This window comes from Babylonia areolata, chromosome 9, assembly GCF_041734735.1.
Source record: "Babylonia areolata isolate BAREFJ2019XMU chromosome 9, ASM4173473v1, whole genome shotgun sequence".
Taxonomy (NCBI): Eukaryota; Metazoa; Mollusca; class Gastropoda; order Neogastropoda; family Buccinidae; genus Babylonia; species Babylonia areolata.
Window position 1 is genome coordinate 3460878 of NC_134884.1, and position 21683 is coordinate 3482560.

At 41.4% G+C, this 21683-nt stretch overlaps 1 protein-coding gene across 4 annotated transcripts in view; it reads right to left on the reverse strand.

The window, feature by feature from the left end:
* The window catches only part of LOC143286000 (protein spire homolog 1-like), a 174041-nt gene extending 152584 nt beyond the window's left edge, over positions 1–21457 (reverse strand). For all 4 annotated transcript variants that reach the window (XM_076593496.1, XM_076593497.1, XM_076593495.1 and 1 more), the window contains exons 1-3: positions 21152–21457; positions 7383–7426; positions 1018–1242 (exon numbers count right to left, since the gene is read on the reverse strand). In XM_076593496.1, the coding sequence (XP_076449611.1) occupies positions 1018–1242; positions 7383–7426; positions 21152–21434 (552 nt within the window). In that variant the 5' untranslated portion in view covers positions 21435–21457. The remainder of the gene's footprint in view (positions 1–1017; positions 1243–7382; positions 7427–21151) is intronic.
* Positions 21458–21683: the final 226 nt, after the last annotated feature.

The window sequence follows — 21683 nt, forward strand, 5'->3', positions numbered from 1 at the left end:
ATCCGACAGAACAGCACACATGAAATAACCCCTACCAGTCTCAACGAAGCTTCAGACCTATGTAAAACCAACTCTTCTAACGACCCTTTCAATCACTTCCCTAACGACCATGGCTGTGACAGGGCAAAGAGGGAAATGACCACTCTATCCACTGGTCAAGCGGGTGAACAATAAATACAGGCCATATACTGGATGGACGAGGGGGCGGCAGTACCTCCAAGTACTATCGGACCACTCTACTTCCTCATTCGATGCCACTTAGCATAGAAATAAATGGTAGTTTGCACAGAAAAGAACACTATTGCTTGAACAGAAACGAAAGTGACAATTTTTTTTTTTGCCCATGAGTGTGCGACCACTGAGATACGCACGCACGCACACAAACGCACTTACAACAGCCATTACCATTCACTGCATTATGTAGAAAAAAAAAAGCTATAACTGTCACTAAAGCCAGTAAAGGCAGATACAGAACACAAAAGAGTTCCAAAACCCCACACACACCCACACACACACACTTAACAACCATCACTCACTTAACAATGCATGGGAGGAAATACAGATACTCGGGAAAACACTGTCACCACGAGCTGAAAATGGCAGAGTATGAGAGTATACATTATCATATGCAAACGTATTCATAGAACAGGAAAAAATATATACATCATGAAGACTGAAAAGATGACGTAAGAATAACAAACGCTACCACTCACTCACGACAGAGAGAGAGAGAGAGAGAGAGAGAGAGAGCGAGAGAGAGAGAGAGCGAGAGAGAGAGAGAGAGAGAGAGAGAAATCGACACCAACTAATACCACCACCAGTAATACCAACATAACACCAGCAGCAGTAACAGCTACCAATCAGTAGAACTGCCAGTCCTGTAACTACCACCACAACGCCAACACTGCGGTCACTAAAACCAGCAGCAGCAACAATGATGACAACAACAACAAACAGCAACACGAACAACAACCCACGCACAACAACAGCACGAACAACCCTCCACCAGCCACTCACCCTGGCCACATCCCGAAAGGTACAATGCTGCTCCTCCCCAGCGTCCTTCTCGATGCCTTCATCATCGGCACTCTGACTCTCCGTGTCTGTGCCCTCGCCATCCTCCTCTGCCCGGGTCATGCTGTCAATTAGCATCTCCAGCCCGTGGCTTAGCGGCCTTTCCTCCGCCTCCCCCACCCCGTAGTCCAGGGCCTCGAAGATGATGCGCCCCAGAGCCTGCACCGCCTGGAAGGGACAGGGAAAAGAAGGGTCAAGCGGTGAGTGGGTTGGGGTTCGGTGATGGGATGAATAATTCTTTGATTTATGTTTTGTGAAAATGTAAGCATCGCTTTGTTAGTTTGGCAGATTTAGGTAAGTCAGAGAATAACTTGGGATAGAAACAATCTTTTTGTGGTACGTTTGGTGATCGATGGGACACTTGCCGCCATATCTATTGCAGTTCGAAAAATGTCTGTGCTCCGATCCTTCCATTATTCCATATATATATATATATATATATATATATATATATATATATATATATATATATATATATATATTCTTATTTTCAATTGGATGGGAGTAATTGCGTTTGAGACTTCTCTTTGCTCTGCAGGCTGGGTGTAAAAACGCATGCATGCTTATTCCACTTCCTTCATTAAATGAATTAGTTCTTGTTGGTTTCTCTCTCAACACATCTTCCTCACCTTTCTTCCTCTCCCTGTCGAGAGAGAGTGTGTGTGTCTGTGTCTGTCTGTCTGTGTCTGTGTGCGTGTCTGTCTATATGTATCACTGCATGTGTATGTGTTCACGAGTGTGTGTGTGTGTGTGTGTGTGTGTGTGTGTAGTCTTAGAGATGTATAGACCGTATCATATTATTTCGCTTAAATTCCAGTTCTTTTTTCTTACCCTCAGTCTCGTTTTCTTGTTTGTTTATTTGTTGTTTTTGTTATTTTATAATTATATACTTCCGCTCTGCTCTTGTTTTCCTCTTTCTCTCCATACTAATTATCAAGTAATGTTGGTTTTGTTATAATACCTTGTTCCACCATTCTGTCTGACTAATAATAATCATCAGTTGAATGGCGTTCGTTTCGCAGCACCACCATTACTTGGCACTGACAGGAAGCCAAAAATAAAAACGGGGCGGACGAGGGTGTGTGTGTGGAGGAAGGGATGCGGGTGGGGGGGATAATACAGAAGATCAAAGGGCTGCGGGCCTCCGCTCCCCCGATGTGCTACAAGTTAAAGATGGCGTGAAAAAGTCCCAGAAACAACAGTGCGGTCGTTGTAGCTGGGCGTACGGGCAGGGGTTTTGTTTCACGCGACACAACACGCGAGCTCCGCTCTGGGTGCAGTTGACACTACAGCAGCCGCTGGGAAGTACCGTGTGTACAGCCAGCTAACAGTAACAACCCTTGTCTCCTGTATGCGACCTAAGAGCAAACACGGGTCACAGGCGAGATCAGAGGGAATAATACAAACCCACCCATACACCGTGTGTGTGTGTGTGTGTGTGTGTGTTATATACTTCCCAACCATTAGGGAAAAGGTCACTTAAGCGGCACGATTCTGGTTGTTCTACCTCTTCAACCACCCCCTCCTCCTCTACCGTCCACCTCCGTGTCACCCCCACCATCATCACCGTTTCGTACAGGTCTACTATCCTCTTATCCAATAAAGTGAGGCACCCACTCTGCCAGGTTAACAAAAGATCTAACACTACATATTATTATATAAATACAAGATTCGGGGGTCGCAGCAATAAATTAAAAAGTGCCTAAAATATTTGAAACGAACATTACATCAACAGAACCTGCGCAATAACACAAGAATAACTAACTTAACAGACATGCAAAGAAGAAAATTACAACTGAACGGTTAGAAAAAACGTCAACCGAGTGAAATAATGTGCAATTTTCCTCGCTTTTGAAAAAAGCGTTCGATTCCATTCACTAAAAAACATCTGAAACAGGCTATGCCACAACACAATATTAGTAATGAACTTTGACGTCATATTTCAAAGCTAAAGACAAGTAAGTTGGAAATGATGTTTAGGTGCACAACCAAACAAGGCGATGCTTGCAACCGCAATTCGTTTTATTCATCAGCAAGTTGCAGCATTCAAAGTATATAATAACGGAAGACCCGTGGCTTTGCTCTTGTTGACGTGTTTGAATCGTTTACATAAGTCAACGTATGTGATGTGGTGATGCTTTGAGAGGTCAAAGGCTGTTGTATGTCCATTAATACATCTGAGCCGTTTAAAGTGGCGAAAGGTGACATTATTATATTTTTTACCTTAAAGACCATTTCAATAATATATATATATATATATATGTATGCATTTGTATATGTATATATATATATATATGGTCACAGTGGTTGCAAGAGGGTATTGTGGTGTGACACGTCAACTATCAATGTTCTGATATAGCTGCCATCGAAGTAGATACTGTACTTTAATGATACCTTGTCAGTCACACACAGGGGATTCTATACAATTATTTTGTTTTTATTATGCAGCTCTCACTCTCAGGAACACCAGACACTCATCTAAATGTCTATCCATCTCTATCAGATCCCCACTGCTTCACACACACACACACACACACACACACACACACACAGGAACACCATCCCACAAAAATAACACCCATTACATTGTGAACGTGTATTTTGAAGGCAGAGGCTTTTTCTGAAGAGAAATAAATCCCACGATCATTGAACAACAAAAAAAGAAAAGAAAGAAAAAATGAAGACCGACGTTGTAATCCCTGTCAGCACTCGCGCTTTCAAGTTGGCCATTGTTTATGAGCATGCTCTGACTCTCAAGTGGTACCTGTCTCCGTCTCCGGTCCACGTCCTCCTGCGTAAGATTTATTATAATGGCTTCAGTCACTTCATTGTTGCTTTACACCTTCCGCTTGGGGGTAAAAAAGTAGTACTCCGACTCTGGTGTCTCCATGTATCTATCCGTCTATGTCGTCCTGAGTCAGTCTCTGCCTCTCTCTCTCTCTCTCCCCATTCTCTTTGTTTGGAAAATAGTAATTTCTCCCTATACCTATCTAGCCACACACACACACACACACACACACACACACACGCACACGCACAGATTCTCATTCTCTTCATTCTATCTTTCTACCTTCCACCCTCCCTCCTCAGTGCTCCTCACTTCTTCCCCCAGACAGACAAACAGCCACAGACGCATTCATCACAATAGAGGAAACATGGGTTCGGTGAGGTGAGGGCCGGTACAAAAAGAAGCAACATACTTTTTCTTTTTGTTTGTTTGTTTTCCCCACCTGTTTCTCTTCGCAAGCCTTTTCAGAAACATGCATATTAAAGTGTAAGAAGAGAAGCAACATTGTTTGTTTCTACCTGACGTCGGAGTGATAGATGGCCATGTGACAGAATAATGGGGACAAGTAGGGTGTTGGCATGTAAACGGAGACCAAGTGAACAAAGAGCAAACATCGTTTGACTCCTGGGGGTAAGAAGTTCTTTGTTTTAGTAGATAACAATAGACAGTGCATGCGTGTGAGCTCCAACACATTATCACACATTATTACGCAATTACGCACTGTGTCACATGGAACCACACACATACCGACTCTCTCTGTCCCCCTCTCTCTCTCCCCCAACTGTGTGTGTGTGTGTGTGTGCGCGCGCGCGCGTGTGTGTGTACGCATGTGAGGACTCGTATTGGAGATGGTAGGGGAGGGATGGTAAGTGCGCGCATGGTACGTGTACGCCTACGTCCCCGACGAAAACGTTAAGGAGAATGAGACCGATATGAGGCCGAGAGAAACACGATATCACTTATCATCCAGCTGACGCTGTGAGTCACAAACGAGAAAGGCCCACGCACCACTCAGACAAACATTACAGACAGTAAGCCCAACATTATACACAGTAAACAACGACTCTCTAAACAATCCACCAAAAAAGTAGTTGTAGTAGCGGACGAGGGTTTTTCCAGGCAGTGGCCACACCTACCAAGTCAACATGGTGGGAGCTATTTCAAACACACAGAGGTATAAAAAGTATTAAAAAAAAAGAAAAAAAAGTGTCACCGCCGTGGAGTTGGAAAACACACGCACACTCCAAGGCGGAACCTTTTCATTGGTCCACCTTTCCACACCCTTCTGTGATGTCTGGGTATACTCCCCCCCCCACCCCCACGCCCACCCCAAACCCACCCTCTCTCTCTCTCTCTCTCTCTCTCTCTCTCTCCTGCCCCTTTATTCTTCTGTGTTCCTGGACCCATTGGTCACGTCTCCTCGAAAGAACTTATATGACTTTCGTTTGAATGCCCGTTTTATCCCTCCGTTTACTTTTCTGATTGCACACTGTTCTCTCTCTCTCTCTCTCTCTCTCTCTCTCTCTCTCTCTCCTTAATGCTAATGAATAAATTGATTCACCGATTATTATATAAGAAAATGGTTTATGATCATGGATGGTCCTGATGATGTTTGCTTATTTGTTGTTCCTTTTCCCTACCCATTTCTGGCATACAGTTGTTGCGGTCTTTGTTTCATTGTATTTATTTAGTTAGCTTTTATAACCCCCCTTTATCAAAATGGCTGTAATTGCTTTTGACAATAAATCATCATGTCATATCATGTCATGTCTCTCTCATGACAACAAAGCATCAAAGAGAGTATCATAGTGTAAACTCTCTCTCTCTCTCTCTCTCTCTCTCTCTCTCTCTCTCCCTCCCCGCATTCTACCGCCCACCCCATCCCTCCTCCAACAATTTAATTGTGCCTGGAGCTTGGCTGAACTTAACCGCTTTCCATCCCTCCCGACGACGCGTCACATATGGAAACATAAAAACACCACCACCACCACCACCCTCCTCCCCACCCCTCTTATCCCGCTAAACGTTACTGCTCTGTGCAACAAACAGAATGACACCCACGCTGGCTGGGCACAGAGTGCAAACTACGGTTGTGGAACGTACGCACGCCACCACAACACGGGGGGCTGTGACTGAAGTGAAGTGTCATTTGAGGGCATGGTCTGCTTGAAATTATCATCGTGGTGTTGACAGTTTGGAAGCAGACCGCAGAGGGGGATATGAAACTGAAACCTTGATAATAAATGTGCACATCTGTTCGGTTATGAAACTAATCTATAACAAACGTGCATTGCATCTTTTTGGTTATGAAACTAATCTTCAAAACATATGTTTGATTATAAAACTATTCAAACGTACACATGTATCTGTTTTGTAATAAAACTATAAAACTAATCTTAACAAAATCAGCAATAACTTCAAATATAATTATGTGTGCTTTTTGTCAAGATCAATCAATTCTAAACAATGACAGATGAGTTCCAATTTCACACACACAAAAAAAAAAGTACAGCCTTTTGTAAAGACAACTCAAATGAGAACAGCTTCAAAGTGTGTGCGTGTGCGTGTGCGTGTGTGTGTGTTTCAGAGATGACAGTTTCAAACATCAATTAGCTGAGCATTTCTCTTAGAGAAGTCGTTTGAACAGAAGTTCAGATGAATGATTTCCACCTGGCCGATTTTCTCCAAGCTTCATCAAAACGGCAGCATGCGACTGGAACGTTCATTAAGCAGGTTACTGATTGTTCTTTTGTGTGTAATGTACATTGTCCATGAGACCAGTTCGTACTGAATGAAAACTATCCGTTCCAACTGTCCTCCCTCATTCTAATCAACAAGCCCATTCGCACACACATCTAATGCTCTTACTGAACTAACAAAAGGACGAACAACCGTTTTCTGGTCTGCCGGTGACAGTGGTGGAAGGAGGGGGGGGGGGAGCTTCTGCGTGTGTGTGTGTGTTTGCGCGCGCGCGCGCGTGAGTTTAAGAGTGAAATGCGTGTTGACTTTTAACAAGTTTCACGGGCAATCCCCGCTTCTGTCACTATCAAAATAGGAAAATTGGCTTCATTCGTACCACACCAGTCACAGTCTTTAAAAAAAATCCCTTAATCTGTAATCACTCTGCCATGCTATATCAGGAGGGGCTGAGTTGAAGACTGCAACAACGAAAAGTGGATTGATAACCTGCACGTAACCTGCAGTCCATATAATGTGTGCACGTGTTTATGTCACGCGCTTTGTACACACATGCACACAAACACACACACACACACACACATACATGTATATACATACATGATACACACACATCAAAGAGGAAAACACACACACACACACACACACACACACACACACACACACACACACAAACCATAACCACATGGATAAAGGCACATGTGTATGTCACACGTTTCCCCCCAGCCCCCACCCCACACACATACACATACACACACACACGCACACAAACATGCACACATACACACACAAAGGTGCAAACATTACAAAAACAGATACTCACATCATGTTCAGTGGCGTGGCGTTTTCTGTATGGATAGTACTCCCCTGCAAAACAGAACAGTGCCATGAGCATTGACAGTACCAATCACTATGTTCTCTTGTACTACTACAGTACAAGTAATGATATCTAAGTTGCAATTATCTTCTGACACTACCTTATGTCAACTGATTCGAGACAAAAACACTACACCCGATACAATCAACAGACTTAAATTGCACACATTTTGCATGCACACATCTAAACATGAGGACTATAAGAGTGAAAGTAAGCGCAAGACACACTCTCTCTCTCTCTCTCTCTCTCTCTCTCTCTCTCTCTCTCTCTCTCTCACACACACACACACACACCACTATTTCATGAACAAAACATTTTACCTTTTCTACTTGATATAAACAAAATATTCGGATATTTCAAAAAACACACACACACACACACACGCACACACAGGCAACTGGAAAACTTTGTCATGCAGCAAGAGTCGCAGCTTGAACACCTGTTTCTCAGTCACGTGCAGCCAATCTGGGTCACAAGTTTGAGTAACCTTGACAGTGACAAACACACATGACACAAAAACAAGCTCCCTTACCACCACCACCACCAAAATAGAGTGAAAACAAACCCCCTAAGTCTGGCTGAGAGAGCGATCATCAATGACCTTGCGACAGCGAGATACCTCACACGCCTTCATCTCCCTCAAACCATCACACCCGAGGTGTGCATCAACCCTGACGTCGCTGGAGCAATTCAGCGGGACAACTGTGAAGCAAACACTCTCCTTCTCCTCTAAAAGTGCCCGATAAAATGGGTGCTATTGTGATTTGCTTTATCTGAAAAAGAGCAATCTGTTTACTACATGCTATCTGTTTATTACAATTTTAGGCGCTCTAAATCTCAAACCATGCTGCCGTCAAATTCCAAATCCAAACAGTCTCGCGCATTTGAAAGTTACGCTTATGACGACAAACATTTCAACGTGCAGAGACTTTTCTGTTGTTGTTGTTGATTGTTTTTGTTGGAGGCGGGTGAGAAGGAAAGCATGCGGGATAATGAGGTGGAAAGGGGAGGGGGGGTGTCCTGGCTTTGTCATCCACCATGTAAAAGTGTGGTCGGTCGATTGACTTCACTTCGTTCGGGTGAACTGGCCAGCAGACGGGAATAGCCCCCAATCCCAGGATCTGTTTTGTGAGGGATCTGTCCCACATTGCAGTTAACACCGCCGCCAGAGAGACAACACCACTGAACTTTGCTGCTGAGAAGTCAAAATGTGTCGTCGATCACTCGTGGTTTGCAAGTTACACATGCAAATACTTCGACAGTACCAAGGCTGGTTTAGAATAAATCGATCATTACTTTACACACATGGTGACGGCGACTGATGAGCAAACTGCACTATCCCCTTCCCCCTCACGTGACCTTTTGTGTCAGCCGAGTCGTTTTCAGCACGCGAAAAGCAGACCCGTCCGAGTTATTTCTAGACCCCAACTGTCAAAGCAGGTCCAGTCACGCTTGGTTTGTGGCTGCAGTCAGGTCTGAAGACATCAAAAGCGAGGGTCTCACTATTACAGCTGACCCCACGGACGTATAGAGTACGTGAGCTGACCCAAGAAGGGAAGTTGTTTGGCCAGAATGGAGACGTGCGTTTTTAAGGACAGTCTGTTAAACCACTCTTCTCAAATCGGAAGCCCTGCTGGGTTGTGTGGTATTAACTAAATAGTAATTTTGTGTAAGTGGGTGTTTATGTAAAAGTTGTAGTCGTGGTGGTGGTTGGTGGTAGCAATTTCACTTACGGTTTTGCATGCGAGATTACAGAAGTCATAATGTTGTTGTCGATTGTGTGGGTGGGTGGGTGGGTGGGTGTGTGGGTGTGTGTGTGTGTGACAGAGACAGACACAGAGACAGAGAAACAGAGAGGGGGGGGGGGGAGAGATAGTGAGGGGAAGAGAAAGAAAGGAGACAGGGAGACAGGGTGGTGGAGGGAAGCCGTAAGAAAGGACACGAACGCTATGTCCGGTACCACTGGCATGCTACCTACGTTTGCACGTGCGCAGTGTCACACGCTTATAGATCTTATTCATTCCGTTGTGATGTGTTTAACAGTTTAAGGCATTCGATGATTTTTTTTTGATTTTTTTTTTAATATTTAAAAAAATCAACCCACTATATATATAACTTACTTTTACACCCCTCCGCCCACGCCCCCATTCCCCCACCTCTCTCTCAAAATGGTCTCACAAGCTAAATCCCACTCTCTTAATCCATCAACAATCAAACCCATGCAATTAAATCACCTCTATCAAGAAACCATCGATCTTTTTTTATATGTAGGTAGTCCACAATTCTTTGTGAGAAAGCAACGGGTTCCTCTCAGTGCATTATAATACTGTATTCAAACTTGTGAATGCGCTGGATCGGCCGAAAGCTCACTCAGGTTGGTGCGTAAAACATCGTATGCACGTCAAGTTCTTTAAAGCTTTCACAACTCCATAAACTAGACTCTCCCTTTCAGCCAGTGGTTTAAGGGACTTTGCTGAAAGCGATGTTCTAGGTCAGAGGGGTGGTTCCAAACAATACCAGCAAAGCTGTTCTCTGACATGGCTTAGGCTGGAAAGATCGAATCTCTCACTCTCCCATCTCTCCCAGGTACCAACCCACTACACCCTGCACCAGCTGTTGTCACGCCCATGTCATACTGATCTGCTTGTTTGAAAAACCATCAATGATACTACAACAGCAACTTCATGCCATCAGTACCAGCCTACAGAGGAAACTGCACGTGCAGATCTTCTGTAGTGTACTGAACAGCATTACTTTATTGCAATGTTACACACACACACACACACACACACACACACGCACACACACACATATATATATATATATATATTATGTCCTATACAGTACTGTACAGTCTTCTACTGTACTGTAATTGTTAGTTTTATTGTACCATATCATTGTCCTTTACTTCATTGTACCACCCTCTATTGTACTGAACTGTACTGTACTGTCCTTTATTTTAATGCACTGTAGTCTTTTACTGTACTGAACTGTCCTTTCTTTGCTGTAATGCACTGTACTGTCCTTTACTATGCTGCATTGTGCTATGTACAGCTTCTGTATTGCTTTGTATTGGAGATAGCGCACTCCAAGCTGTTTCTCACAACATATTTTGTGAGGTGAAATTCGTGGATTATATCCGGGGAGAGCGCATCGTCACGATGCGCCCCACCCCCACCCCTGCCTCTGCGGGTGTATGCTTTTCAGTGCGCGCGTGTTTATGGGTGCGTGCGTGTGTGTGCGCGCGTGTATATGTGTCAATATTAAGAGGATTATCAAACAACACAATTTCCCAGACTCTTCAGACTTTGAATCCCCCCCCACACACACACACAACCCCAAGGCCCTTCCCCCCTCCCCCTCCTCCTCCCAAGTCTTCTCTCCTCTACTCCCCTAGTTGTGTCAAACACAGAGACAGTTATGCAAATGTCACCATTGAGGTGTGAATAAATTTACATAACGTGTCACGCCCTCTTGGATCCAGATGCCAGGACCCATTCATCAACGTTTGTCACTTTTGAAGCGTAACTCCCCACGACAAACTATCCTATCTCTCCAGTCTTTGTTCTTTTGGCTTTTGTTGAGAAAAAATGGTGAACGTTTGAACCTATGTGTATTCATAGAATAATCATGTTTCTGTCTGATTAGAGCTCTGTGTGTGTGTGTGTGTGTGTGTGTGTGTGTGTGTGTGTGTGTGTGTGTGTGTGTGTGTTTGTGTGTGTGTGTGCCTGTCCCAGTGTGGAATATAAACCCTAGCAAACTGATGGATCGATCTCCATGCAGTTTGAAAATTATAGATTTATGTAAATTTAAGAAACATGTATTTTAAATATATACGATGCACCGTTAGCCTTCAGACTCTGATTAAGTTTACAAAGCCAAGGAAGAATTCTTGGTACAATCTGTGTATTTCGTCAAAAACACCAACAGCACAACAACAAAACACCGCATCGACAAGCATCAATAAACATAAAAACAGATCCACCACTAAAGCTTCACAACTCTTCTAAAGTGTTCATGAGTCAACAATACATTGAAGATAGGTCGGTATGCTCGCATGGACAGCAATGTCTTGCTTTTTTTTTTTTTTTTTTTTTAATGATGCTTGACCGTTTTGACTTGACCTGGTTTCATGATAAAAAAAAAATAAAAATAAAAAAAAATCAAGAAAACATTTTCGCGTAAAAGACCCCATGGGATAGATTCTGATGCAACAGTAATACTGTAAGTAAGCGGGTGTGATGTGCAGCTTTGTGTATGACAACTTATTGAGTAACTCTGACCAAAGGTCGTGTTTAGAGTGTCTATCAATGTTCCTGGATAGCAGGGCAATCTGCCTTGGTGGTACATTCTTGTTCATGCTGCTCCCCGCTGCCGGTTGGCTGCCATGATATGACTACACAGTTGCGTCGTGTCACTGTGTCACAACAGATTTCTCAGGGGGAAAGCGTCACAATAATCCAGTGCCCCACACCCTCCAGGCGCCCCGTTTGTTTGCTTGCTGTTGCTGTGCATTCTTTATGTGTATCTGTTTACTTTTTTTTTCTTTTTTTCCTTTAAACTTTTCAACATATAATTTGCCTAGAGCTCGCAACAACAACAACAACAACAACAACACACACACACACACACACACACATGCATATCTCTCTCTCTTTCTCTCAACACATGACCTGGGGAAAATATGTGAGGCACGACAATCCAGCCTAAACGTTCAACATGACAGACAACAAAAGCTGTTTTCACTTCTCGTTCGTGACACGCATTAAAGTGTCCTGTCTGACGTTAAAAAAACCTAACTTTCCGTCTAAAGCCACCTCTCTGTTCCATTTTCCAACTTGTTTCTTTTCCACAAACAGGAAAGAAAGCTGACTAACCCCTGCCGCTCTCATCAATGTTAAAAGTATGTGCGCTTGAGCGGGACAGGAACTATTTTCAAATCATGAAAAGAAAAGGTGGTAGAAGATGGGAGGAAAGGGGACAACAATATACCCTCGCACGTCGTAAAGCAGCGGGAGGTCGAGCTCCCAAAAGAAGTGTCTTCGTCCTTTCTTTCACGTAAGATGACAGTTGTTAAGTTGGACACGAAGCTGTGTGTATCAGGTGTTGCTGGTCTAGCTTGCCCGTAAAAAAAAAAAACATAGTAAAAATAAAAGTAATAAATAAACCAAAACAGAGTGGGGAAGGGAAACATGACACTGTTTCGCATTCCATCTATACTCCCTACTTCGCATGGATCCCCCAATGGCCCGCGCACCACCCTAACGCTGCTTTGAAAATTTTTCAGTCTACCAAGAATCAAGACTTTCAATCAGTGTTCTGGCCACAACATTGCGAATGCGAGGTGACGTTCAGTACATAACAACTGACAGAGCACCATGCACTTGTCCAGTGAGGACCCAATTAACGAGAATGTCATGGACTTTCACTGGGCAAGAGAGCCCAAAGCGACATCCCGAGAACGCACACAATCCGGGTGATGAGTTGACAAAATGCGCACTCACGGGACGAACATAATAAATTATTGGTTTTCCATCAGACATTGCTTGACACTGACAATAACATCATTTGCTTTGCACGCTCTGTTTCTCCAGAAACTTGCGGACAAGTTCGTATGCCCGATAGTCCATCGACCCAGATTGATGGACACCTGTACAAAATGCATGCTGCACGTGGGATCTGGATCACTCTCTCACATGAAAGCTGGCTTGAGAGAGAGAGAGAGTGAGTGAGTGAGTGAGTGAGTGTGTGTGTGTGTGTGTGTGTGTGTGTGTGTGTGTGTGTGTGTGTGTGTGCGTGCGCGCGCGCGCGACCCGCTTGGGATTCAAACAAGGGCCCCCTCACTTCAGGCAAACATCTGCTGGCAGTGCCATACTAATCCACACCCTCAATGTGTGGAGGCAGCAGTTTCTTTTCCTCGCATAATTTCCTGTCAATAAGCCTGACACCTTCATTTTCCCTTTTTATTACAGCTTTTGATTTTCATCTTGGAAGAGCTCTGTGTATAATGTCAGTTTTACAATTAGCACCAGCTGCGTATGCCCTGCTCATTTCCTTTCATCACTGGTAATTACAGTGTTATAATCCCTAAAAATTTACCCAATCAAATTAAGCCCACTACTCTCTTTTCTCAGTTCTAAACTGACATTAAAGAAAAATATGAAAAATGGAACTGATGCTCCAGTTACTTTTTGAGATCTATACATATTCCTGACAGACTAACACTAGTAACAGGAATGAGGTCCCTGTTGAGTTGTGGGAAGGTTCTCTCTGCTTTTAAAAATATAAACACTTCTCTTCAACTGGCAGCCAGAGGCAAGTAGAAAGCCTGATGAGCACAACAAAGTGTGAAATACATGTTGCTTGCTGTGCGTGCTAACCTTCCCATTTGCCAGCTTTGGAGAAACAAAACAGCTAGCATTAAATTAAAATCTATTGAGGAATGTTTAACCTCACGCCACAACCCTCCCTCCACTCCAGCACAGATAGTTTCAGCTTTTGTTTTTATCAGTTAAACAATAAAAGTTTCACCATGACCAATTTTTACACTTCTTATGGGCCTGAATTTGTTCCGTTAAAACATATCCTGCATCATCTTCAAATTTATTACTTTTTATTTTCAAGAAGATAAATATTAAATGTAGCTAATGTGTGTGAATGAGAGAGAGACAGAGACAGAGAGTGTAAAACTTTGTTCTGCAAATTCAATCAAATCTGAAATCGCAAACAAAACAAAACAAACAAAAAAATCTTGGAACTCAAAGTCAAACACTGCACATGCAAGTCAGAATTATCATGCTTCAAACATTTTAACATTTAAAAAAAAAAAAGGCAAGCTGGGCCTAAAAAAATGTGCATTGATTATGCATTTTTTTTTTTTTTTAAAGGCAAGCTGGGCCTAAAAAAATGTGCATTGACTATGTACGCTCAAAGCCAAGTGTCTAATAGTTAAAATAGAAAGCATGCTTTTACAAGTTTTAGTTTTACTAGTAATAGTATTATCATTTCTAAATGTGAAACTGGTTTTCAGTATCAGCTTAGTCTCACAAATGTGGCAGTGGGTGTAACAAGTATGCACTTCATGTTGATTATTAAAAATCAAACAAATTACAAAGTCTGTAAGTGATGTTTAATCAAATATTAATGCTCATGTCCTGAATAACAGATTCAAGGTATCAGATGTGACATACAGATTTAAGTGCAGCTTATAACAATCATGCTGTCATGTCACATGGACAGTGCAAAAGCAAAATGTTATGGAAAGTGAATTTAACTCGTGAGACAAGGACTGAAGGAGCTCTTAGTCTTTTTTTTTTGTCTTTTTTTGTTGTTCATTTTGCTCAAAAAAAAAGTATTCGATGACATTCACTTCTCAACCTTCACATAAATTACAACAAATTACAATTACAATTCATATTACATATTACATTTTTTATATATATATATATATATATATATATATATATATAAACTTTACAAAAATACCATTCATCCTGTTTTACTTGTCTGATTCCTGACCATACACTACTAAAACAACTTTACTAGCAAAGAAAAAGCCAAATTACATAATTTCACATCACACATAATATACAAACTCACACACCCAAACACACAAAAGGGATATATATGTAGAATCTAGGAAGATTACATAGACTCACTTCAATTGCTCTCATGCGTCATCAAAAACACATTATTCTGACAGTCACACACACACACACACACACACACACACACACCACAAGCGAAAGAAGAGAAAAAAACTCAAGTAAATCTAAGCACACAGATACAAAACAAAAAGTAAGCTCTTTCAACTTTCACATTTCAGTTGCAAATTGCCAACCAAGAAATGGATAAAAAGTGCCTCAATATAATTCTAATACTCTATTCACAAGGATATAAATATATATATCCTCAGAGGCCACCAGTTCTCATCCCACCCCCACCCCACCCCATTCAACTTTCCCTCCCATCCAATCTTTCAGGATTTCCTGCACAGACCACAGAGTTTCTCACGACCTGACAAGGACCCGTGTCAATAGTACACCCCATTCCCTCTTTTGATCAGTGGGAAAAGACACGAAAAGGAGGGTACCCTGACACAGATGACTAGGGCGGATGGGTGTTCTGCTGATATATTTTATACAGACCCGGGTGCATCTTTCACTTTCTTTTTCCTTCTTTATTTCTCTGTCTTGCACCATCTCATTACCTCTGTGTGTGTGTGTGTGTGTAGTTTTCTGATATCAAAGAACTTTTTTTTTTCTTCTTTTTTGAGGTTGAGGTATTTAGTCTGTTTTTGTTTTTTCTTTTTCTTTTTCTTTTTTTTTTTATCAGCTTGTGACAAAATATCTCCACTATTCACAGCAGGATGTAACAAAGCTATAAATTTCAGTCATAACTCTTTTCTTCAGAAAAAATGTTTTTCAATCTCTCTCTGCTCTCCTCCTGCCGCTTTCCTCCCCTTCCTTGGAGTAATCATCAGTGACGCAGTCCTGGCTGGAAGTTGGGGCTGACAATAAATGAGGAGTCACACGATAGTTTAAAATGTATCGTTGCATATTTATAAATCTTCTTGACACTAATGACAGCCAATCATCTGTTCATTGACAACTAATAAAGTAATACACACACACACACACACACACACACACACACACACACACACACACACACACACTTCATAAATGTGTTTTTTCTTCTGGATTCAGATTTTTTGGGGCAAGTTATGATACATTAATAAGGATGCCTTAACTGCTAAGGACATAATACATGAAGTAATATTCAAGAAAGAGTGTTCAGTGTGTGCATACATTATGTTTCTAGATGAAATAGTAATAGTACTAATACAGTATTAGTAATACATACTTTTATGTAATTTACCAAATGGTAAATAAAAACACCTAGGCTTATCAATGAGGGCAACAACAAAAAACCTATGTCTTTCCCTTCCTCAGACAGTCATTACTCAAGTGTTCTCTGCTGAATACCCACCATTCTAAGATTGTAACTGTAACTGGTCTGACCCCTTCCGTTACCACCTCAGGCAACAAAGGACTTCAAATCAACCAGTAATTAACTTCAAACAAGCACAGCCCTAACTGGCATTTTTTACTAGACCATCCACACTAAAACATGCCCTCCCTTCCAGGCTAAAGCTTAACCTTCTTAAATTTGAAGACTGGTTTATTTCAGGTTCCTGATGATCACATTAGCTTCTGGGTAATTTGCTTCACAATGCACTGTAAGTACTGTCACACAGGTTCAAATGATGGAATGTACTAAAATGGCAGCAAAAGATGAGGCAGGATAACATTAATGAACAATCAATCATACAATTTTAGAAGATAATCTATTTGGAGTTTGATACACACAGACTTACACACACATGTAGTGATGCATGTGTGCGCGCACACACACACACACACACACACACACACACACACACACACATCGTAGTGAATAAGTATGTACACACACACGTAGTGATAAGCACGTGCACACACACGTATACACACACACACGTATACACAAACACATACTCACTCAATATTTGAACCCACCAACACTGACATCCAAAGGAATATATGTAATAACCGCCCTAACAGTAACACACAGGATCAGACTGAAAGATGAGGGCCTGAAGTTTCCCTGTTCCAGTAACATCAAAGGGGTCTGTCACTTTTTTTTCTTTAATAAGAGGTCTTAACTACTGTACTGAAATCTCACCTGAAATAACATTCCGGAAGTATAACATTACATGTGTACAAATATGTGTACTGTATGTTAGTCAAATTCTTTGGCCATTGGAGGGGAAAGGGGTACTTTCCAAGGTCTCGACATAAATGTATGTATACATATAATGATCTATATTATGAAACTGCTTTAACAGCCACAGGCTTTTGATTAAATGTTCAATCATGATGTGAAAAGTATCTGTAAATTTATAGAGTTTTACTCCAAGCATGTGTGTGTTCATGCGTGTGCATGTGCATGACTTCATGTGTGTATGCACGCAGACCTGTATAAATTATCTATACATGGACAAATATCTGAAAGCACATAATTTGCGCTATAAAGACTGTACACGGCTGTAGAATATGACTGGCTTGCTAAGATAGTTTCCTGTTTCAGTGCTTGTTTATAAAAAAAAAAAGATTTGTTTCAGTACTTGTTTATAAAAAAAATAAAATAAAATAAATCTATTTCACCTGCTGCATGACCATTAAGATTTACACAAGCAACCAAGTTTGACAGTGACACAGATCAAAGGAATCAATCATGATCATGACTCATGCAACATCCACTGGTCAAGGACAGAAACTAATAAATTACACAACATCTGTCTGTCATGTCACAATGAAAAAAACCTGAAAAAACAAACAAAACTCTATAATCAATATGAACACATGGTCACATATCCTGGATTATTAAACCAAGAACAATGAAAATACTGTAGGCAAATTGTACACAACCAGCTTTTAATGTAGAACTTTTCATTACAACACAAGCTCTTGTGTGTATATATATATGTGTATATATATATCTCTCTCTCATTATGTGTGTGTGTTTGTGTGTGTGTGAGTGTGTGCACGTGCACGCATATTTATATGTGCATGCATACAATGTGTGTGTGTGTGTGTTCTTTTCATTCCTAAACTGTTTTCCTTGTACTATCATAATTTCAACAGATCCAATAATTGTGACATCCCAGAAAGAGAAGCAGAACCCCACCCACCCCCATCCCCCCTCCACCCAACCCCACCCCCCCTCCACCCCAAAAAACAAAAACAAAAACCACACCTGAGACAGGAATGATCTGCTAGTACAAGTTTCACAGTGACACTGACAGCTGTGGTTAACTACAAAGAGAAAGCATCACAGAGTTCTAACTTAGAGACAACCAGTGTCCCAGCCAGGTATTCAACCATGGATGATAAGTACCAAAGAAGTCTTCAAGATCATACAAGGATGATACCAACAGATCCAAAGACTGGCATTTGGCAAGACACTCACCAGCTTTGGAGTCAGACACACTTAGTAAGACAGAAAGTGCTGATGACCAGACCGGACAATTTTGCAATTTTGTCCGGACACCAAGAGCGATCACAGCTGTAGACCTTGGGTGAAAGGAAACCTCTCAATGATAATAGTGTCAAACAAGTGGCACTCCACCACAGTGGAGGCTCTGCAGTATCTAGATCTATCTTCACTCACTCATTCACACACATCCCATTTCCTGCCTCACTCTGGTTTTTTAGTAATTTGCTGAAGTCAGTCATCAGTGCTATGTGAAAAGTGATTAATCATAGAATGGACCAATCTCCCAATGTCCCTGGCCAAACTATGCAATAAAAACTACCTATGATTTCCAGACGAAACCCCTGTATACCCGTTCCCCTATCAATAAAAATAAAATAAAATAAAAAATAAAAAATAATCATTTAATCTGATTCAGGTTTCTTTAAAAATTGTAACTGCATAAACTGATGAACTCATAAAGTGTCATGAACTGAACATTAGGTCTCTTACAATGTGATAATGAAACTGATTAAGTGCATGATTAAAACTGTCACTGTTATTTACAGAGCTTTCACAAGCAAAGATAAATTCAAGCATGCTTATTCAAAATAACATTTATGACAAAATGCAGCACATGTATGTAAAGCTGAACTGAGTTTCAGTTTCAGTTTCAGTAGCTCAAGAAGGCGTCACTGCGTTCGGACAAATCCATATATGCTACACCACATCTGCCAAGCAGATGCCTGACCAGCGGCATAGCCCAACACGCTTAGTCAGGCCTTGAGAAAAAAAAAACTGAATTGAATGATGAACTAAGTTTTTACAATTTCAGTGTCAATACAAGCCAAATTATCTGAGTACCTTCAAACTGTATAATAAAACACAGTATATTACATTTACAAAGCTGTATTTTTCTCCCACCTCCATAACCCTTTGCCCTTCCACATACAATGATACATGTATGTTATACATCAAATATGACTTACACACAGAACAAAACTCACACAATACATAATCTTACACACATGGCACACAAAAAATGAACACAATGCACTGGCAACACACACATACACAGACCATGACAGAGACTGAGACAAGTGAGAGAATAAATGAAAGAAAAGTGTGTGTATAAGTATGCACTGAACATTTTATATCTGTGTGTATACATGTATCAATCGATACAAAGTTTATGAAATATATTAAATAAATGAAAGAAAAGTGTGTGTATAAGTATGCACTGAACATTTTATATCTGTGTGTATACATGTATCAATCGATACAAAGTTTATGAAATATATTATGCATGTTTTCACTCTGTGTGTGTGTGTGTGTGTGTGTGTGTGTGTGTGTGTGTGTGTGTGTGTGTGTGTGTATGGAAGGTGGCAGAATGTGTGTGTATCTGTCTGTCTGTTGTTTATCGAAGGTGGCAGAATGGTTAAGACGCTTATCTGCCTATACACTAATACAGTGTCTGTGAGTGTCTGTGCTCAAATCCCAGCCTTGCCCTTTCTCCCAAGTTTGAATGGAAAGTCAAAGTGTGCATCTATTCATTGAGTGATGATAAATCAAAACCCTCTGTGCAGTACTTATGCACTTAGTGCACCGAAAAAGAACATATAATGGCAAACAAGTGCTGTCCTCTTGCAAACTTCTGCAATCACAAGCACTCAAGTCCTAACTAGCACATTGGGTTATGCTGCTGGTCAGGTATCTGCTTAGTAGATAAGGTGCAGCAAATGTGGATTTGTCTGAACACAGTGACATCTCTAAGACAAACTGAAACCCTGTGTGTGTGTGTGTGTGTGTGTGTGTGTGTGTGTGTGTGTGTGTGTGTGTGACTGTCTTAAAATAGTCCATTCTCATGTTCCAGCCAAGTTAATTATTTCTGCATGGCCACACACTGAGCTAACACTTGTGCAGTTGTAGTTGTAATTAGGCTTGCCTGTTATGCATCACATCACATCAATGACACAACAGTATTACTCATGCCTCCATACACAAATACCACACCAAATATTGTTAAGTAAATATGGCCTTGTCTGACTACAGTAAACTGCATACAAAATGTATGCCTTCTCATATACATGATACAAAGTAAATGTAAACTTGAAACTCTATATAAATTATAATGAGTATGCTCTCCCTCTCACACACACACACACACACACACACACACACACACATGAAAGTACTATGACCACAAAATTTTGCTGCTGGCTTTTTCGTTTGTTGTTTTTTGCTGCAAACTTCTAATGATAAAATCAATCCGTTTTCACTCTTGTGGGAAGTTCTTTGGAAAAGTGTCTTAAGTCAAACTGTAACTGCTATTGTATTAATGCTAATACTGCAAATATCCTAATAAAAAAATATATCAAAATGTATTCCAAGCTCTGACATGGACAGAAAATAAAATCTGTATCATTACAAAACACGGTTTGATGTACATACACATGTGACGTGTGCTCAAATGGTGTGTAACATCTGTTGCTAAAATGACTGCCAAGCTGTAATTACAACACAGCCAGCCAAACCTACAGCAACGCTGGTTCAGTGACAGAAAACGTGATTACTGCATGTCAAATCGAAAGTGTGTTTATTTTGCGCTGCGCAAGATTCCTCAAGCTCTTGATGCAGACGTGAATGAATACTTCATAATGTAATACTTTTCATCAAAATTAAAGCGATTCACCACTTACCTCCTGGCGGTCCTTTTCCAGAACCATTAGGTCCACCCGACCTGATGTGAACTTCCCCATCACGATTCACACACACACTCTGTAATCCATATTCGTACAAATCCTGGTGTTTTTCCTGAGACTGTTCGCGAAGATTAAACTGAGCACACTGGTAACACACGGCCCATGCTTGCTCCTCGTTTATGGGGTTGTTGAAGTATCTTAATATTTCCGAAAAGGAAAGCAATCCATCGTCTGAGGTCTGACCACCGTCGGATCTGTGTTGAGACGGCCTGCCCGCCATGTCGCTAGCCCACACACTGGTGAACTGCGGCGACAGTCATAGTGAGCGCGCGTCGTGCCGGTTACCGAGGGGAAGCAACTGTTGTTTTCACTCGACGCCCCTTCTATAGTCTGTTTCAAACTTTGACGCCTGGAAACTGACAGTTATTCGTCAACACAAACTATTGTTCAGTGAGTGGGAGGAGCTTCGTTGCTGCGCAAAGTGCGTACCATGCACTAAATCTGATATCCACATCTTGTGTAATTTTAT